The sequence below is a fragment of the Trachypithecus francoisi genome, unplaced genomic scaffold (assembly GCF_009764315.1).
Source record: "Trachypithecus francoisi isolate TF-2019V2 unplaced genomic scaffold, Tfra_2.0 Lachesis_group3, whole genome shotgun sequence".
In the NCBI taxonomy this organism is placed as follows: Eukaryota; Metazoa; Chordata; class Mammalia; order Primates; family Cercopithecidae; genus Trachypithecus; species Trachypithecus francoisi.
The window spans coordinates 13,206,768-13,227,754 of record NW_022681468.1 but is presented as its reverse complement, the minus strand read 5'-3'; the positions used below and the strand labels follow the sequence as shown (position 1 = coordinate 13,227,754).

At 38.7% G+C, this 20,987-nt stretch overlaps 1 protein-coding gene across 3 annotated transcripts in view; it reads left to right on the top strand.

The window, feature by feature from the left end:
• The window catches only part of UNC79 (unc-79 homolog, NALCN channel complex subunit), a 287,744-nt gene that overhangs the window by 243,512 nt on the left and 23,245 nt on the right, over positions 1 to 20,987 (top strand). For all 3 annotated transcript variants that reach the window (XM_033191506.1, XM_033191504.1, XM_033191507.1), the window contains 2 exons: positions 9,332 to 9,436; positions 18,661 to 18,738. In XM_033191506.1, coding sequence (XP_033047397.1) covers positions 9,332 to 9,436; positions 18,661 to 18,738 — 183 coding nt within the window. The remainder of the gene's footprint in view (positions 1 to 9,331; positions 9,437 to 18,660; positions 18,739 to 20,987) is intronic.

Below are 20,987 nucleotides of genomic sequence, written 5' to 3'. Positions count from 1 at the left end.
TCATTCTAATACAAGATGATGACTACTTGTAGAAAGCTTCAGTTGATGGTATTCTACCTTCCTTGCCGATAATGAGAAACTATAAGAAATGGTTTAAAAATAGCAGTAGCTAATTCAGCTGTCTCCCTTATATAATCAAAAGAAAAGGCACAGAAAGGTAAGAACTTTGGAGACTTCACTTTCTAGCCATCTGGTAGTCTAGATACCCTGAAAACCATACCACTTAAACTACTAGGAACACTGGATGAAATGTAATAAAGGTGATTTTTAATGTAGACCTAATTTTATAAGAATGAAAGGGGCAAAAATGAAGCGGAATTGAGGATCAGAGTGGTAAGCATATAAATAGCCCTGTGGTGAGGGTGTTGCTTGTCTTGGCAACTTAGTGCCTAGAGTTTTAAAGCCCATACAAGGAAAGGAGATGAAGTCTTGGGATTATCCAGGCAGGGAGTTGGATCTGAGTTATCCCTAGCAAAAAGTCAGAACCCTTGAAAGGCTATTCACTTGGTAAAAGGGTAGTTTGGAAAGAATACATTCTTATATAGAGGTGACAAAGAATGGTGTCTGTCTCAGTTTGGAAACTGGGGGAAAGATTTATAGTCTCCCTTGCAAATTAGTAAACATGGGCCTATCTTGGATCGGGTTTAGAGTTTGAATTTATAATACCTGCATGCTCTTGGAACTCCCAAGTTGAAGAGTCAAATAACATTAGTGCTGAGCAAGTAATAACCTTGGAATATCTGGCAGAAGCAAGATCAAAACAAGCCTCAACCGTTTCTGAATTAATATGTCTCCAATCTATGCCCAGCAGGATTCCTATAGTTAAAATCCTAATGAACATGAGCTCATAATCTAAAATTACAAAACAAATGAAGATATAACCCGCGTTGTGATAGATTAGGAAAGTCAACAAGTAGCAAGATCATTTCCCACGAGAACTTTCAATATTAAAACTATGTGATAAAGATATAAATGATAAACATATCATTTAAAATGGCAATATATGAGTGACTATACTTTAAATGATATGCATATGAAGAATGTATATATAAATATTATAAAATATAATAAAAATATAAATATATAAATGACTATCCTTTAAATGATAAGCATATGAAAAATAAATATAATATAATAGATTTAGTCATTTCAAAAATTTTAAAAAATGAACCAGACAGATTTAAACAGAGTAGAAATCTAGAAATGAAAACCAATCACTGACATAAAAAACTTAATGGATAGATTAAATAACAAATTAGACATAGGCAAAGAGAGGATTGGTGAAGTGGAAAATAGATTGGAAGAAATTATCTAGAATTCAGAAGAGAGAGATAAAGAGAGGAATATAAAGAGAAATTCTAATATATATCTAATAAATATTTCAGATAAGGAAAATATGCTTTTTATCAATTCTAGAATTGATGAAAATGGTTAATTTTCTGATTCAGGAAACGCAATGAGCCCTAAAAGTATTATAAATAAGCTAAAGTTTTACCTGCTCATGTCATAGTGTACATGAGTAGGAATAACTCATCAAAACAGCCAAGACAAAGAAAACATTTCAGAACAACCAAGGGAAAAGACACTCTGAAGACAGACAATACACTTACTTCTCAACAGCACAATGAAAGCCAGAAGGTAATTGAAAAAAAAAATGTCTTTAAAATGATAAGAAAAAAGAACTATCTACCTGGAATTCTCTACCAGCTAAGCTATCCTTCAAAAGTGAAGGATAAATAGATATTCTATCAAGAAAATAAGAAAGTTTCTAATAGATTCTTACTGAAACAACTACTAAAAGATGTAAGAAGGAAAGTGAACCAAGAAGGAAGGAGTGAAATGTGTGAAGGAATGATGCTCCAAGAAATTGGTACAGTGTGAAAATCTAAGTGATCATTGATAATATAAAGCGGTAATAATAATAATGTTAATCAGATGGGCATAAAAACAAAATAACAATAAAATACTAGAAAATAGTACTCTGTATGGGGTGTGTGTTTGTGTGTGTGTGTGTGTGTGTGTGTGTGGTTGGAGATTGAAGCTAAAGCATTCTATATATTATCTACAAGAAGGGCAGAGATAATAACTTTAAACTCTTAAGAATACATGTAGACATTGTAAATGTAAGCTCCAAAGGCCAGAAATACAATTTATAAGTTCCAAACAGAGAATAAAACAAGAGTAAAAGTTCAATCAAGACAAAAAGAGAAGCACAGAACAAGCTGTAACAAGCACACGTAAGATGACAGAATCACAATAAACATAAGTTTACTAGACTCAGTAGGGATTGTCAGATTGACTTTTAAAAATTGAGCTACATCTAAAACGTGTAAAGACACCGAGAAAATTTGAAAGTAAAAGCTTGAAAAAAGATATACCACACTAATACTAATGAAAAGAAAGCTGAAGTCAGTCAACTGACTTTAAGTTGAAAAGCATTATTATAAAGAAAGTCACAATATATTGATAAGAGGAGTAATTTACCAGGATAATGTGACAATTCAAAAATTACATAGAGCTAACAATATACCCTCTAAATATATAAAACAAAATATGATAGGCTTACAAAGATAAATTGATAAATTCAAGGTTATACAGGGAGATTTTCTGTTTCAGTTATGGATAGATTGAGCAGATAAAACATATAGTAGATTTGAACAATACAGTGAGCAAAGTGGATGCAATGGTCATAGAAAGAATCCTGAATCAACCAATTTTAGAGCATATTTAAAAATGTGGAAGATTTTAAAACATGGAACAGATAGTAGGCAATTAATTAATTAAAGAAAGGAAACAGTAAAGATAAGAGCAGAAATTAATGAAATAAAAAACAGACATACCAGCCTGGGCAACATAACAGGACCCTGTCTCTACAGGAAAATAAAACAATTAGCTGGTGTGATGGCATGCACCTGTGGTCCTAGCTGCTCTGGAGGCTGAGGTGGAAGGATTGCTTAAACCCAGGAGTTTAAGGCTGCCATGAGCTATGATTGCACCAACTGCACTCTAGGCTAGGTGACAGAGCAAGACCCTCTCTTCTTCTTAAAAAAAAGAAAGAAGGAAGGAAGAAGGAAGAGAAGGAAAGGAAAAAAGGAAGGAACGAAGGAAGGAGAGAAGGAGGGAAGGAAGGAAGGAGAAAGGAAGGAACGAAGGAGGGAGAGAAGGAGGGAAGGAAGGAAGGAAGGAAAACATAGATACAATGGAAGACCAATACAACAGAAAGGTGGCTCTTTGACTAGACTAATAAAATAGACAAACCCTTGGCAAGACTGATCAAGAAAACCAGATAAAAGACACTGATAAAGAATATCAGCAATGATGAAGAATATCAGCATAACTACAGACATTAGAGATTTTAAAATGAACAACCTTATGCCAGTAAATCTGAAGTCTTTGACAGTAGGTACAATTTTCTAGAAATATATCATATAGAACATCCAGAAAAAAAGAAAAAGAAATAATTAACTAGACTTAGTGCCTGGAAAATGGCATCAATAGTTAAAAACCTACCCTCAAAAACTATTCCAGCTTTAGAGGACAACTTCTACTAAACATTTAAGAACTGATTGATCTCTTCTTTATACAAACAATAGAATAGAAAAAAAGGGAACACTTCCCAACACATTTTATGAGGCAAGTAGAATTTTGATATCAACCAGAGAAGGAAAACAGGGGAAAGGAAAATTATAGGTCAATATCCTTCATAGATGCAAAACTTCTGAATGAATAATAGCAAATCAATGCGTTAAAAATAGGGCCTCATGACACAGTTGGAAATTTCTTGATATATAAAAATGTTTAAATATTAGAACATCTATTAATATCACCATGTTATCAGATTGAAGAAGAAAAACTTTTATCATTATTCAGCAGGTGCAAGAAAATAATATTTTATAATTCAGTAGTCATTTATCGTAAACTCTTATCAAACTGTGAATAGAAGGGAAATTTCTTAACTTCATATAGTGAGTCTACCAGAAACATCTAGCCAGTATTGTATGTAGTGGTGAAATGCTAAGAGTCATCCCTTTAAAATCGTAAATAAGACAAGAAAGCCTGTCATCACTGTTTCTATTTATCATGGTACTGGAGGTCCCATTCAGTTCTGCAAGACAGGAAGAAGAAATCAAAGGTATAAGGATTAGAAAGGAAAAATACAACTCTCATTTTTCTTAGGTGATATGATTACAAATGAATCAAAGGGAATCTATAGACACCTTTTTAGAACCTACAAGAGAGCTCAGCAAGGATGTCGGATACAAATGAATACCCAGAAATCACCAAATTTTAATATTCAACTACAGATGATTATAAAACATACTTTTAAAATGTCATTTATTGTGGTGACAAAAAATACATCTAATAAGAATGTACAATGGCTGGGTGTGGTGGCTCATGCCTGTAATCTTATCACTTTGGAAGGCCAAGGTGGGAAGATTGCTTGAGCCCAGGAGCCTGAGACCAGCCTGGGCAACAAGGTGAGACTCCATCTCTATTAAAAAAAAAAAGAAAGAAAGAAATTTGGCTGGACAAAGTGGCTCATGCCTGTAATCCTAGCACTTTGGGAGGTGAAGGTGGGTGGATTGTCTGAGCTCAGAAGTTCAAGACCAACCTGGGCAACATAGTGAAACACTGTCTCTACTCAAATACAAAAATTTCACTGGGCATGGTGGCATGCACCTGTAGTCCCAGCTTCTTGGGAGGCTGAGGTGGGAGAATCGCTTAGCCCTGGGAGGTGAAGGTTGCAGTGAGCCATGATTGTACCACTGCACTCCAGCCTGGGTGACAGAGCGAGACTCTGTGTCCTTCACACACACACACACACACATACACACACACACACACACAAAGTTATCCAGTCATGGTGGTGCATACCTCTAGTCCTAGCTACTTGCGGGGCTGAGGTGGGAAAATCACTTGAGTCTAGGGGTTTGAGGCTGCAGTGAGCTTTCAGCCTGGGCAACAGAGTGAGAATATTGTCTTAAAAAAAAGAATATGCAAGAACTTTATGGAGATAACCAGAACATTTTACTCAAGAGCATTACAGATTGTTAAATAAGTGGAAAGTGATTTTATGTTCATGGATGGAGACCCAGAATAGTAAAAACAGGTAATTCTCACAGAATAACCTATAGGTTTAGTATAATGACAATTAAAATCCTGGATTTTCTCTTCTGGTGGTGGTAAACAAGATAATTTGAACCTTTTTCCCAGTTAGCTTAAAAAGTAAAAAGAAAAAAGTGAACAAAACATTTTCTGAAAACTTCTTCAAAATACTAACTATATAGAGAAGGGTTATGAGGCTAACATCAGGGAGAGCCCAGAAATTCGGAGCTGTGAGCCCAGCACTGATGGCCATTTTTACCCTGGGAGCGTTTGTCAATCTAGATGTGACTGAGAGGCTGCAGTTTTGGAAGCCCCATGAGGCTAGAGGGACAAAAGTCCAAATCCAGAACCTACCAAGAATGGAGACCCTGATACCACACCTCCTGACCCACACATTTTTGGCTGGGACCACGAAGTAAAGACACCCCCATAGTAATTTTCCTTCATGTGGACACAGCTCAGTGTCAAGCCCTGTGGTAGCCCAACATAAAATATTACAAGCCTTGTATGTGTATTAAGGTAACCCTGAGCCTAGGCAACATGGCAAAACCTCATCTGTATAAAAAATACAAAAAAAAAAAAAAATTAGCTGGGCATGGTAACACATGCCTGTAGTTCCAGCTACTCTGAAGACTGAGGTGGAAGGATCGTTTGAGCCCAGGAGGTCAAAGCTGCAGTGAGCTGTGATTGTGCCCCTGTCACTAAACAAACAGAAAGTTCTTTGAAGGAAGGTAACATTTCAGGCTGCAAATCATTTCTGCAAATATCTTCCTAACAAAGCATTCAGCACACAATCAAAGATAACCAGACATATGAGGAGGCAAGACACAATGAGTGAAAATGAATAGGAAGAAAAGACAGTGGAGACAGCCCCACAGGGACTCTACTTATTTGATTATGAAAGGATTAAGACAGGACACACAGGGCTTCTGAGACACTTGCAATGTGCTGTTGTTTGCCCAGGAGGTGATTATATGAGTGTTCAGTCCATCTTCTGAGACTGGAAAAACTCAAATTCAAACCATGTTTTCCCTCTGCTCTCACAGTTGCCAAGACCAAAGACTTCTGTGATCAAAAGTGTGGAGATTTCTTCCTACCAAAAAGCAAGCAATGGATTCTGCAGAATAGATTCAGTTCTATTCTGACACTACTTACCTGGATATAGCATCAGATCCCACAGGTTGAGGGCTCAGCCCCTAAGACTGCCCTCCACCTCCCACCTTCATTTGCCAACTGTAGGCTCTGGTTGTTCTACCCATGCTTTTGTCTAACTGGTTATAAATTAGGGATCCTTCCTCTTTCGGCTCAATTTATTTGGTAGAGCAGCTCACAAAACTCAGGAAAACACTTACTTACATTTACCAGTTATAAAGAATATTAGAAAGGATACAGATGAAGAGATGCATAAGGCAAGGCACATGGGAAGGGGCACAAAGCTTCCATGCCTTATCTGGGCATGCCACCTTCCAGGAACCCTCCATGTGGTTAGCTATCCAGAAGCTCTCCAAACCCTTTTCTTTTGGGTTTTTATGGAGGTTTCATTATGTAGACATGGTCAATTAATCCATTGACCATTGGTGATCAACCCAGCCATCAACCCTTCTAAGACCTTCTCTAAAGGTTGAAGGGTGGGGCTGATAGTCCCAACTCTCTAATTGTGCCTTGGTCTTTCAGGTGATCAGTCCCCTTCCTACTGCTATCTAGGCTGCCAGCCATCAGTCAACTTATTAGCATACAAAAAGACATCAATTTAGAGAGTCTAAAGATTTTAGGAGTTGTATGTCAGATACAGGATCGAAGACCAAATATTTATTTTGCAGTGTCATGCCATCTGCATCTATTTAACTGTATGCTTATATTTTATGTCCTTTTCTGCACGTGTGTTATATTCAGCAATAGAGAAGGTTTACAAAATGGAAACCAATTCAACATTCAATCAACAGGAGGACTGATCGATGAATTTTGGTAAATTCATACAATTATATATTTTAAGCTGTTGAGTTGGAAGAACCAGAGCTCTGCGTATCAATAAGGATTAGTTTCAAAAATATATTGCAGTGAGTAATTACAAGTTGTGGAAAGATATGCACAATATAACATTACAGAAAGTCAAAAAATGCAAAACAATATTGTATATTATAATGGAGACATAAAGTGTAAAAACATACATGAAACAATAAGTACCAGATTCAGAATAGTGGCCACTTCAGAGAAGAGAGAGGAAGAAAGAAAAGAGAGCACCATATAGATAGCTTCACCTGTTTCTGTGACATTTATTATTTAAAAAGGATGAATCAACTTTCAACCAGAGATCAATATCCAGAATATACAAGGAACTCAAACAACTCAACAGTAAAAAAACAAAAAACAGGGCCAGGCGCGGTGGCTCACACCTGTAATCCCAGCACTTTCGGAGGCCGGGGCAAGTGAATCACCTGAGATTGGGAGTTCAAGACCAGCCTGACCAACATGGAGAAACCCCATCTCTACTAAAAATACAAAATTAACTAGGCGTGGTGGCACATGTCTGTAATCCCAGCTACTCGAGAGGCTGAGGCAGGAGAATTGCTTGAATCCAGGAGGCAGAGGTTGTGGTGAGCTGAGATCGCACCATTGTACTCCAGCCTGGGTAACAAGAGTGAAACCCTGTCTAAAAAAAAAAAAGTAAATAATCCCACTAAATAAATAATCCCACTAAGTAAATAACCCCACTAAACAGGGGGCAAAGGACCTAAATAGACATTTCTCAGAAGAAGACATACAAATGGCCAATAGGCATATGAAAAAAATGCTCAATATCACTAATCATCAGGGAAATGCAAATCAAAACCACAATGAGATATCATCTTACCCCAGTTAGAATGGCTATTATCTAAAGGACAAAAAATAACAGATCCTGGCGAGGATATGGAGAAAAGGGAGCTCTTGCGCCCTGTTTGTAGGAATTTAAATTATAAAGCCACTATAGGAAACAGTATGGATATTTCTCAAAAGACTACAAAGTACCTGTCCTACAATTCAACAATGCCACTACTTGGTATTTATCCAAATGAAAAGAAATCAGTGTATCAGAATGATACCTGCACTTCCATGTTTATTGCAGCACTATTCACAATGGCAAAAATATGGAGTCAACCTAAATGTCCATCAATGGACAAATGGATAAGGAAATGTGGTATATATACATAATGAACTACTATTCAACCATAAAAAAAAAGCAACAGGGATGGAACTGGAGTTTGCTATGTTAAGTGAAATAAACCAGGCACAGAAAGACAAATATGGTATGTTCTCACTCATATGTAGATGCTAAAAAAAATTAATTTCATGGAGGTAGAGCATGGAAGGATAGCTACCAGAGTCTGGGAAGGGTGTGTCGGGGAAGGATAAAGAGAGTTGGGTTCATGGATACAAACATACAGTTAGATAGAAGAAATGAGTTCTAATGTTCAATAGCAGAGTAGGGTGACCACAGCTAACAACATTATATTGTACATTTCAAAATGCTGTGAGGACTTGAAATGTTCCCAACGCATAGAAATGGTAGACACTCAAGATGATGAATAGCCTAACTACTCTAACTTGATCACTACACATTCTGTGCATGCAACAAAATATCACATGTACCCCCATAAATATGTATAAATATTATGTATGAATTTAAGAAAGAATGAAAGAAGCTAGGATTCCAAAAAAAGGATGAATCAAATAAAGCAAAATGATGTGATCTGACAAAGATGGGTGGTAGGTAGGTGCATACTCTATTCCATTCTCTCCATTTTTCTGGATGCTTGAAATAGTCATTTCAGAAATAAGTTCCCTGGAGAGGTCACAGAATACTTTAAAGAGTTGTATATGTTTCTCTCTAAATAATTTTGTATTGAAAAAATACTTTTAGACTGATTTAGTTGCTGCAGTTCTTGGAACCTGTTTCCTGTGAATAAGAACCAAATACTGGGGCATCAATGTTTAAGAGATAACCTATCTTTTTCTTATCCATTAAATTATTTGTCCTCAGTGCTTCTGTAAACTCATTACACACACAAAAAAAGCCTTTTTTTTTCTTTTTTAGTTCCAATTTTATTTCTTGAGGACACTTCATTATGTGTTTTTAAATACTATTTTTTATTTCTGACCTGTGGATCTTTTGGAAGCTCTTTTGACATAGATCTACTCTAATTGAATTTCTAAAATCATTTACCTCCTTCTGTTTTGTTTTCTCTAGGAACGAGATAAATTCTACTTGTCTCGTAGTGTTGTTCTAGAACTTCTGCAGGCCCTAAAACTCAAATCTCCTTTACCAGATACAAACCTTCTTCTGCTCGTCCAGGTAAGCTTATGCCTGATTTGTAAAACTTTTCATGAGATCCATGTATGTTTGGGAAAATTAAGGGAGGTGTAGAGTGTATGCATAAAACTAAACATCTTTGCCCAGAGATGAGAAATAATATATCTTATATGGACCACGACCTAACTAAGAGTATGTACCTGACATTTCCACTGGCTAAAAATGTCCAAGAAGGAGTATTGATTTTGTTCCTACTGTGGAATTAGTTCTGTGGGGGTTAAAAAGAAGAATAAAACAATAATTTTTGTCCCCAGGAAATGCGTGATCCAGTAGGTTAGAGGGGCAGGTCAGTCACCAGAGCTGAGACAGGCCTGAGACTAGAATTCGGGGAACAGGCTGAGGTCTGACTGCAGAGTCAAATGAGTATAGGCGGTCCCTAAATCTCTGTGAAGCAGAAGTGAAGCAGAGGGTAGGCCAGGCCAGAGACAGTCAAATGGCAGGATGCACTGAGTGGTACCCACGGTGGGGGATAGGTACACTTCAGCCCTCAGGGGACAACTGAGGCCGAGGACCACTATAAGGCAGGCTTTGGAGAACTGTCAACAATTATTCTTTTGGTTTTAGGGCTTCTGAGGGACTAAAGCTTTCTACTCTGTTGTCCTTAACTCAGCATCTTAGGCAGGCATGCAGGTTTTGATGACCTGAAACAGGCTATGATAGTAACATGAGAGAGAGAGGTAAACAAAGTCCTAGGGAGAAATTGAAAGCAGCATGGATCCCACCGCTTATGATGTGAAATCAGAGAAGACTTCATGAAGGAAGTAGCATTTGAGTTGGGTCACAAAGGACTGGAGGGTACAGACAAATGTCTTTGCCTGGGATTAGGGTTCAGCCTAGAGAGGTTGACTGGCTTCAAGCATAAAGGAGGCTTAGGCAGGATGGTGGAGTACATTTAGGGATAATGGCATGAGGATAGGGTTGAGAAAAAGTAGACTGACTGTGCCAGAGTAATCAGCAGGGGTTCAGGTAACCTGGCACCCTGCCTCTCACCCAAGGGTTGAGGCTAGATTTAGAGACTTGGCCATGAGCTACAGCTGGGATCAGGGTGTCATTCAATGGCCTTTGGGTAAAGTGCCCAGCCATTGCATCACAGCTGTGTCAGCACTTGCTGATGAGCATTAAGACCAGTCCCAGAGTCTGGGCCTACAAGCTGAGGGTTAAATGACTGAAGGAATATGGGAGCTTGGTATCAAGGAACTAGACAGATTTCCCTGAATTGTAGGTACTCATTTGGAGACATGAGAGAGAAGGGAACGCTAATGGAGGACCTATTATGTGTTAAGCATTTAATCTTTACAGCCTCATGAAGCATTGGTTCTGTACTGCAGGAGGTGGTTCAGTGACTTGCCCAAGATCACAGTGCTGGCCTAAGTGACAGGTAGTATCAAGCACCTGATTTCAGTGTGTTAGGACTCATAGCCCAGCTCCCTTTGGTATAACACACAGCCTTGACAGGCCCTTTCCATCCCTTACGGGGATTACTGTAACAGCTCTTAGCTTTTTGCACCTCCTTCATCTCTTTCCACACCAAGCCAATCTTCTGACCTGTGGCTGCCTAGAGGAATTTTGCTGAAACTCTACTTTTCTGATGCACATCAGTCTTGCATCAGAAACCTAGAGTGACCTCGTAAGGTCTGAACTATCCAGGTCTTCCATCATCTGGCCACATCTGACTCTTCAGCAGTATTTCCCACTACAAATATTTACTGACCACCTATCTTGGGCTGGGTTCTGGGAATATAGAGATGTAACATGCATATCCTGATAATGTGCTAACTACTCTCATGAAAATCTACATGGTGTATAAAACACTATGGAAGAGGGAGTGGCTAACTTAACCTAGGACATGGAGGAAGGCTTATGAAGCATTATGAGGCCTGACATGGGCCAGGTGCTCTGCAGGGTGCTGAGGAAACAGAAGAATCAGCCATGACCTCTTCCTTCCAGGAGTTTACAATTTAGTAATTGAAGTTGACGTGTAAATTTTTAAAAAAATTCCCACGTAGTACAACAGGTGTAGTAGTAGAGATGTGTACTGAGTAAGGAAGTGTTGTTTGTAGAAGAGAGTTCACATGGACCTTGAAGGATGCACAGAAGTTCAGGAGTTGACCTGGTAGAGAAGATGAGGAACAACCCTTGTCATTTACTGTTGAATAACCACTGCCTGGTCTCCATACTTACCCTCCAGAGACTACAAATCATTAGGATGAGACCTGAATTTTTCTCAAAGGCTTGAGATTTATTTAAAAAGCTGGTGTACTTTCAATGAATGGTCTTGAGTTGTCTTTGAAGGGCTTTCTAGGACACGCTGAACCCTCAGCGAGTCAGTGATTGCTGGAAAATGACAGCAATGGATGCGGGGCATGATGTCATCAGAATGAAATGGCTCTTATTATACCAAGATGCTGGACAGCCCAGGAAGAAGACAAGCAAAGTCACAGCCAGAAAATATCTGTGCTCCTGAGGAGAGGCAAACTTTGCATTTCTCTCTGTGGACTGCATTGGCCAGGCCCTTCTGCTCACATAGCAGCAGCAACATTGCCTTTGAGAACAAGCAGTGTTCACACAGATTTTTACTTATTGAATTTTAATTAAATTATTTATTTTTGAGACAAGATGTTGCTCTGTTACCAGGTTGGAATGCAGTGGCACAGTCTTAGCTCACTGCAACCTCTGCCTCCCTGGCTCAAGTGATCCTCCCACCTCAGCCTCCCAAGTAGCTGGGACTACAGGTGTGGGCCACCATGACTGACCAATTTTTTAGATATTTTTAGTAGAGATGGGGGTTGACCATGTTGCTCAGGCTGGGCTTGAACTGCTGGACTCAAGCTATCCACTCATCTTGGTCTCTCAAGGTGCTGGGATTACAGGTGTGAACCACTGCTCTCGGCCCAAAGAGATCTTTTTGAAGATTCATGGGATCTACACTGACTTGGAGGAGAGTGCAGGTGAACAGGGCTTAGGGAAATATCCCGGGAGGGATTTAAGGTTAGCAGCCTGACTGTGTCTGGAGGTCACTTGCTTCTAAGAGTGTTGCAGTTGGGGATGTGCCACCTGAAAACCACCTAGACTTCAGGGCACTGAAGGTGCTTTCCTGCGGATGGTGAACAGCATTCCCTTAATTGCCCTTTGTCTTGAGCAGAGCAGATCTGTGGCTGATCTTCTTGGGGTCTAGCACTCCATACTGTAACTGCTGGAGATTGGTTTTCAATGAAATACATTAGTCAACAGTAATAAGCACTTGTCACAAGATGCCAAAAGAACACTGACAGTTTAAATTACCCAGTGCTTAAGGAAACCACAAAAACAGTGATTATTGCATCACAGTTAGGTGAATAAATAACAAAAACAAATTAAGAAGAAAGACAGCAAAAAGATACTTCCGAATGTGTTTTATGGGTTTTCATCTGCCATTTCATCTTTTTAAAACGAATGTGTGCCTTGTCATTGAAATCATTAAGTTAAAAAATGTCAAGTTGTAAAATTATTTAGACTGAAGGGGTATTTTAGAGACATTTTCAGATCATGCCCAGGAAAAACAACTTTATGGAAATGTTTCAGTCTTCTCCAACAAAAAATGTTGAGCATAGTTTGTTCCTGGGTTTCAGCACCAAGGGAAAAATAAATTTAAGCCATTTCAAAGTAACAAATCCTTGTTCCATAAACTCTTAAGCAATTTTTATTTCTAATCAGAGAAATAAAAGTGAGGCATGCCTTAAAACAGAGTAGTTCCCTTTTCTGCCCTGTGGTCCTGCCTAAGTCATGGAGAGAAGTCTTCTATGGGGCCACACATGGTATATTAGTCTGTTCTCATGCTGATAATAAAGACATACCTGAGACTGGGTAACTTATAAAAGAAAGAGATTTAATTGACTCACAGTTCCACATGGCTGGTGAGGCCTCACAATCAACGGTGAAGGTGAATGAGGAGCAAAGTCACATCTTACATTGCAGCAGGCAAAAGGAGCTTGTGCAGGGGGAACTCCCATTTATAAAACCATCAGATCTTGTGAGACGTATTCACTACCATGAGAACAGTATGGGGGAGACCACCCTCACCATTGAATTATCTCCACCTGGCCCCTTGACACATGGGGGGGGATTATTACAATTCAAGGTGAGATTTGGGTGGGGACACAGCCAACCATATCAGATGGGATGAGGAGAAACATTGTTTCTCTTATGCGTAGTTCCTTTTTTTTTTTTTTTTTGAAATGGAGTCTTTCATTCAAAAAATGGGCTTTGTCGCCCAGGATGGAGTGCAATGGCGCAATCTTGGCTCACTGCAACCTCCACCTCCTGGATTCAAGCGATTCTCCTGCCTCAGCCTCCTGAGTAGCTGGGATTACAGGCATACACCACCATGCCCAGCTAATTTTTGTATTTTTAGTAGAGATGGGGTTTCACCATGTTCGTCAGGCTGGTCTGGATCTCCTGACCTCGTGATCCACCCACCTTGGCCTCCCAAAGTGCTGGGATTACAGGTGTGAGCCACTGCGCCTGTCCTAGTGCCTCTTTCTGTAGGGTTTCTCAATTGCTTTTTTCTTGCCCTTGACTGCCTGGGTCCTCCAGGTGTTCTCTGTAGAATAGTGGAAATGACAGCCTGCTCTCTGGAAACTTCTTTTAGGCCAGAGATCTAGGCTGGAGTCAGAGGAACCTTTCCCCTTTACCTATGGGCATTGTCAGCTCCTGGCACTTGGACAACCAAGCTTATATCAGGGACAGATGATCTGCCAGGAGCAGACAGTGACTTTCTTTATGGATATCAGTGACCATCATCTGAAGGCCACCCAGTGAGGGTGGATATAGTTAACTGAAAATGCAATTTGCAAACATAAAAAAAAATCAGTAACCAGAAGGAAAAACTCCCTAGGTGATCCATCACAAATGACACCAGTCCCCATGCTGAAAACAGAGTCTGTTGCTCCAATGTTACGTTTCCCATTCATTCTTTCACCCCATAGGGAACTGCTGGTATTTCCTCTACTACTTTTCTAATGAATAACAGTAGGTAGATGAGCTCACTAAGATGGAACCATTTCTATTCTTCTCATAGATGGACCATACCTTTGTGTTACCAAATACTCTGGCAGTAAGAAAGAGCCCTTAAAGAACAAATAGAATGCTTGTCCAGGAAATGTGGAATCATCCAAGTTTTAAACCTGTCAAGACAGCAACTGCTACCAATCTGCTTTTTAATTCCTAGAAGTTCTCCCTGGAGGCCTGGCGTCATGGGGAATTCCCCAGCTTGCTCTATAGTGGTTGTCTAACCATGACCACTGTTGTTTACATATAAAGTTTTCTTACATATGAAGTTTACATATGTAAAGTTTATGTGTGAATTTACATATGAAGTTGGGTGGCCTTAAATGTTCAAGTGGATTTTTTCTTTTTAAAGAAAAAGAGGCGTGGAGATAGGAAAGAACTTGCTGAATAGAAAAATGTCATTTCAGAGTCTAAATTGTTGATCCCCAGGGCATAGTTCTCCTTTTGCATTTTGGACAGATGCACTAGCACATTATTTTAATTCAGATCTATTGACATTTTTGCTTTTTGTTTCCAGTATTTTCTCTTTTGCTGGTTTGCTGTGGATATTTTTTGTGTAATAGGTTATAATTGTTCTCAAGATAGAGTTTTCATAATAAGTGATAACTCATTAATAGCCACCATAAAGACTATTTAAGTTCAAATCAAAAGAAATTTCCTTAGCTCCTATTATGTGTCAAGAGTAGATATTCGGCCGGGCGCAGAGGCTCACGCCTGTAATCCCATCACTTTGGGAGGCCAAGGCGGGCGGATCACGAAGTCAAGAGATCGAGACCATGCTGGCTAACATGGTGAAACCCCGTTTCTACTAAAAGTACAAAAATTAGCTGGGTGTGGTGACATCTGCCCGTAGTTCCAGCTACTTGTGAGGCTGAGGCAGGAGAATTGCTTGAATCCAGGATACGGAGGTTACAGTGAGCCAAGATCGCGCAACTGCACTCCAGCCTGGTGACAGAGCGAGATCCCATCTTAAAAAAAAAAAAAGAGAGAGAGAGAGTAGATATTCTGCTAATTTGCGTGTATCACTCCCACTCTGTGGGATATACCTGCATATTGAAGTTATGAGAAATTGTTTTGTTGAAGAAAGGTTTTCTTTTAAAGATAGATTCATTGTGGGCTGGAGGACAGAGAACTGATGGAGGAACAGCTGTTGTTTTTAATTCACAGAGTTACCATTGAATGGGGTTATTAATATTAGTTGAGTTAGTAACAGTCTGATCACTCTATGAGATGAGAGGTGAAGACACTGTTTTGGGTATCATTTTGATAATGAATTTAGTAATGACACATAATAGATATCGTGTTTCTGTTGTATTCGTGGGGGAATGCATATTTCAGTGCCCAGTTTCCCTCAAAGTACAGAACTCTTCCTTCAACAGCAGTTATCATTTCCTTCTCTGATTTTTGTAATAGCATTATATTTTGAGCAACTCTATAAAATCATAATAGATTTCTTTTTTCAGTTTATGGTTGGCAGCCATATAAAACAAAGACAGAAAGGTTTAGTAAGGTTTTAGTTGTGTATCTGATGTAAAAATATGCTGGATTACAATGCATGGATAAAAAATAATAGATGATTTCTGAGGCTTATGCACTTTTATTTCCTTTGATATGCCAGATTCTCTGTGCACCTCCTTTACTTTTAGGGTGATTTTTGATTAACTCTGACTAGTAAGAGTTCTCATAAATCGGACAGTTGGATCCAACCTCAGATCTTGTTGCTGCGTGATTGCTGAAATGTGCTTCCATTAGGCTCTGCGTTGCACTTTACTGAGTATCGTGGGTGGGAAAGTCATCCACTGAAGGGTGATATAGACATTTAAAATTTTGCTTCTTCACAAACCTTATCTTGACCTTGAGGGCCCATCCAGGCCATGCAAGCATACTCAAGTGGGGTCCAGGACTTTAAACCATCCTTAAAGAGACAGCTCTAAGTGCGCCCCTTACCTCACACAGTAGATATGGCTCTGTCTCCCCTGCGGCCTTTCTTAGCTATGCAGTATCATTTCTGTTGTAAAGAACTTAATTAAAATTAATACTGATGTCCTCACAGAGGTTTTGGAACTCAATTATAAGTTGTTTGTCTTAGACTGAAGACTTAGATAGCTATTTATTTATTTATTTGAAGCAGAGTCTCGCTCTGCTGCCCAGGCTGGAGTGCAGTGGTGCCATCTCGGCTCACTGCAACCTCTGCCTCCCAGGTTCAAGTGATTCTTCTGCCTCAGCCTCCTGAGTAGCTGGGTTACAGGCATGTGCCACCACACCTGGCTAATTTCTGCCTCAGCCTCCCAAAGTGCTGAGATTACAAGCGTGAGCCACCACACCTGGCCTAGATAGCTTTTTAAGATGAATTTTATGGGAAAACATGCAGTCTCTCCCAGGAGCTGCACTGGGAGTGTTCCTTCTGTTCACTGTGTATGGCTATCAGATATTTCAGGGTTTTTGTTTGTTTGTTTGTTTGTTTGTTTTTTGGTTTTTTTTACTTATAGATTTTGGCTGGAGTTAAAGGCTTCTCATTTTCTAAAACCTGGTTTATTTACTTTTCCTTACATTAGAAATAAGCTTAAGTTACATGAGCAGACATAGCAAACCTGAATAAGATAATAGAAAATGCTAGGTGTTCCCAGGATGTTACCAGTTGCCACTTTCTATGCCAGATTCAGAGTTAATGGATAAATAAATTCTTCAGTTTTCTGTAACTGTATTTGAGGCAAATGGAAATGACAGAATGTTAATGTGGAGATCTGTGTCCACTCCTGTCACACAGCTCTCAGGGACAGCTCTGCTTATGCCCTCTTGCCCCCACTCAGTTACATACACTTACATGCTTTCCATGGAGGACACCCCTCCCACACTTGAAGACCAGCTCTTGGCCCTGAGCCTGAAGTCTAAGGGTTCCTTGGCCTCAGGAGGCCTTTGGCTTAGAGGTGTACCCAGTTAGCCAAAACCTGCTACCTGTTAATAATGCTTAGATTTAAACCCCTGACTAGCCTGATAATATGCTAGTTTCTGTTCCTTTGTTCCATGGTTCCTTATCAGGCCTCCTAGAGATTTACTCTGCGACCCTAGTTCCTATTACTTCTCCCCAGTGTGACAGGGACCGAGCCTGCTGACCCATTCAGCTTCCCCTTGCCTTCCAGTATGAGAACAGAATGAATGAGAAGGTGGAGCAATTGGTGCTGAAACTTCTGAACTCTGCACAGCAACAGTTTCAGATCCCGAAGTTGTTAAGGCTACTGGCCAGAGGCCAGGAAATATAAATTAAACAGGAGCTAATTGCTTATAGCAAACTCTACTTCATGGTTAACTTTTTTTCCTAAGACTATTAATAAATAGTTGAATGCCTGCATTAAGTGAGAAACACCTGTCAAAATCTGTAATGAAGCAAATTAAATTGTAATCTGGCAAATGCATTCTTGTAATGCTCTCAAGTCATAACTGGCTAATGGATTTGCTTCGTAAACTCTCACTGAGCCCCTCTGAGGTGTGTGGCACCAAGCTAGTGCTGGGGATGAGGTGCATCAAGCCTGTGCTCTTGAAGAGCTCATAGCAGGTTGAGAAATAGACTCATAAGTCACTGCAGTCTGATGTGGTGACTGGTACAATGGAAGTGTGTGAAAAGTCCTCTGGGCGCCCAGGGAAGGAGTGGGGGTCTTTATCAGCACAGAGGATACATGTGGATGAATAGGGGCAGGAAGATGAGATGCTGAAGGTCCTCTGTGGGGAAGAAACAGATAGAATACTCACTCTGAGGTTGATTGTTTTTCTGGTTTCTTTCTAAATATATGATATGATAATAGAAATCATGAAACTGTATGAAATGTGCTTACAGTAACTGTCAAGAAGTACTAAATAATAAATAGAATGACTTCTCAATAAATCTGACAATGCTGACATCTTTTATTTTTTCCTTGATTGAATGCACCATTTCAGTGCCACTTAACAGTCTGGGTAAAATAAGACTCTGTGTATTAATTTTAGTACTGTGATTCTGAGTTTCTGGTAGTAATGAACCATCATGATTAGCAAATCTGATCTATCCAAGGCAGATTGTCATGAAAATAACTCTAATTAATTTAAACCAAGTTAATAAAATGATAAATGACTTATTGCTGTCCAGATACCCTTAAAAATAATTGTCCTTTCACTTTTTTTATTAGTTTATTTGTGCAGATGCTGGAACCAAACTAGCTGAGTCAACAATCCTGAGCAAGCAGATGATAGCCTCTGTACCTGGAGTAAGTCCTGACCAAATTCATTGTCTACATACTTATATTTCATAGAATAGCAGTTAAGAATGTAGGCTTTAGACTTACATCAGGGTTTGAGGCCTGCCATTTACTAGCTATGTGACTTTTGGAAAGCATTTAACCTATAATTCTTTGATTCGTATCATCTGTCAAATGGGATATAACAGGGTTTAACATATAGGTTGAGGATTGAATGAGATAATGCATGCAAAGCATATTAGCAAGGCGTCAGACATAGTAAATGCTGTGAAAATGTTATCTATTAAAAATAATATTAACAAACATTGCCTATTTTTGGATATTTTAGTTATTTCTATATTTTTCTATTGTAGTTAATATGCAAAGAACATCTTTGTGCTTAAATCTTTGTCCATACTTCAGACCATTTCTTTATAATAGATTTCTGGGAGTGGAATGACTAAACTATTTTTTTTTTTAAGGGTTCTGGATAGTGTAATACAAGGTCCTACGCGACAAAAATCCCAATTCTCAATGACTTACGAAAGTTTAGTGTTTGCTCATGTGAAGTTTAGTAGGGAAAGGGGGATTTCTACGTGCATGCTCAGGGATCAGGTTTCTTCCATTATGTGCAGTCCACTGCAATCAGCTTGATTGTGGTTGGGGAAAGGGAAGAGAATATGGCCCATGGGGTTTTCACAGGCCAAGTCTAAAAGTGTGTGGGTTTTTTTTCCTACTCACATTCCATTGGCTAGAACTCAGTCACATGGCCATACCCAACTGCAAGGGATGATGGGAAATGTGGTCTAGTTGTGGGCCAAGGAAGAAGACAGGCCTGGGGAGTGGCTAGCCAGTCTCTGCTGCATGCTCGCTGTTTCCTTCATTGTTTAATTCTTTAAAACTCGTTATTTGCTACCTATGCCATAGCTAAAAAAGAAAAGTCCCTAATAATAAAAGCGTTACTGAAATTAGTAATTAAAAGATGAACATTCCAACAACAGAAAAGCAACATATAGTCCCCTTTCTGATGACCAATAAGCCATTAAAAATAAACCTTCTACTCTGACTAGCAATCAATGAATTGTAAGTTAATATGAAGTATAAAAATATTTAAAAATATAAAAATTAAAATTGGCTAGCCAATCAGCAGATTTTCTCTTTAAAAAAAAAAAAAAAAACACTTCATCAGGGCATGAAAGACATATAGGAAGCTGCACATCTTTAATGTATGTGACTTGATGAGTTGGGAAATGATTATACATTCATGAAACCACCACTGTGATCTATGCCGTAAACATATCCATCACCTCCAACAGTTTCTTCCTGCCTGTTTGTTTGTTTGTTTGCTTTTGTTTGTTTGTCATTAGCAATAAGAGCACTTTACATAAGATCTACCCTCTTAGGAAATTTCTAAGTATGTAATACAGTATTTCTAACTCTAGGGACTCTGCTCCCCAGTAAATCTCTAGGACTTACTCACCTTGCATAATTGAAGCCTTGGACCTTTTGACTAATACCTCCCCATTTTTCCCTCCCCAGCAGATCCTCCTCAATGATTAGACTTATTGAGAGTAAAATGAAACAAGTATTCTTCTAAGTTACTATTGGTAGTAAAACCAACCTTGCTGGAGGGCAGTTTGGCAATCTTCTTTTAGGAATATGTCTGAGAAAATAAATATACACATGTTTTATGTCAAGTATGTTTATTAAAGCATCACTTAAAATAGCAGAAATATGGAAACAAAGCAAATGTCTAACGTCATCAGGGTATTGTTTAAATAAAATAAGGTGCATCCATAAGATAGACGATTATGTGCCTACTAAATCAAAGTTTCAAATAATATTTAATTAATTGGAAAATGCTTATGATGTATTTAATTAAAAAGCAAGTTAGAAAAATGTTATCTCAATCTTATCAACATTATATGTATGTGTGTATGTTATATACCTTAAAAAACTTTTAAAAACTTGGAAGGAAATATTAACAGTAGTTTTCCCAGAGGTGGAGGACAGGAATTAAGATTATGGTAATTTCAATTTTAATTTTAATGATCTGTATTTTCCAAATTTCCTATATTAAATGTGTTGCTTTTATAATCTAAGAAATATAACTTTAAAATCAAATATTAGTTTTGAGGAAGAATTAGCTATGATTTGCTTCAATTCATGAGTTTGAGTTTTGAATATTTTCAACTTTTTAATCATTAGTTTTCCTATGAAATAAATATAGATCTTCTGAAACAAATGGAGCTTGACTTATTTTGTTTTGTTTCTTAAAT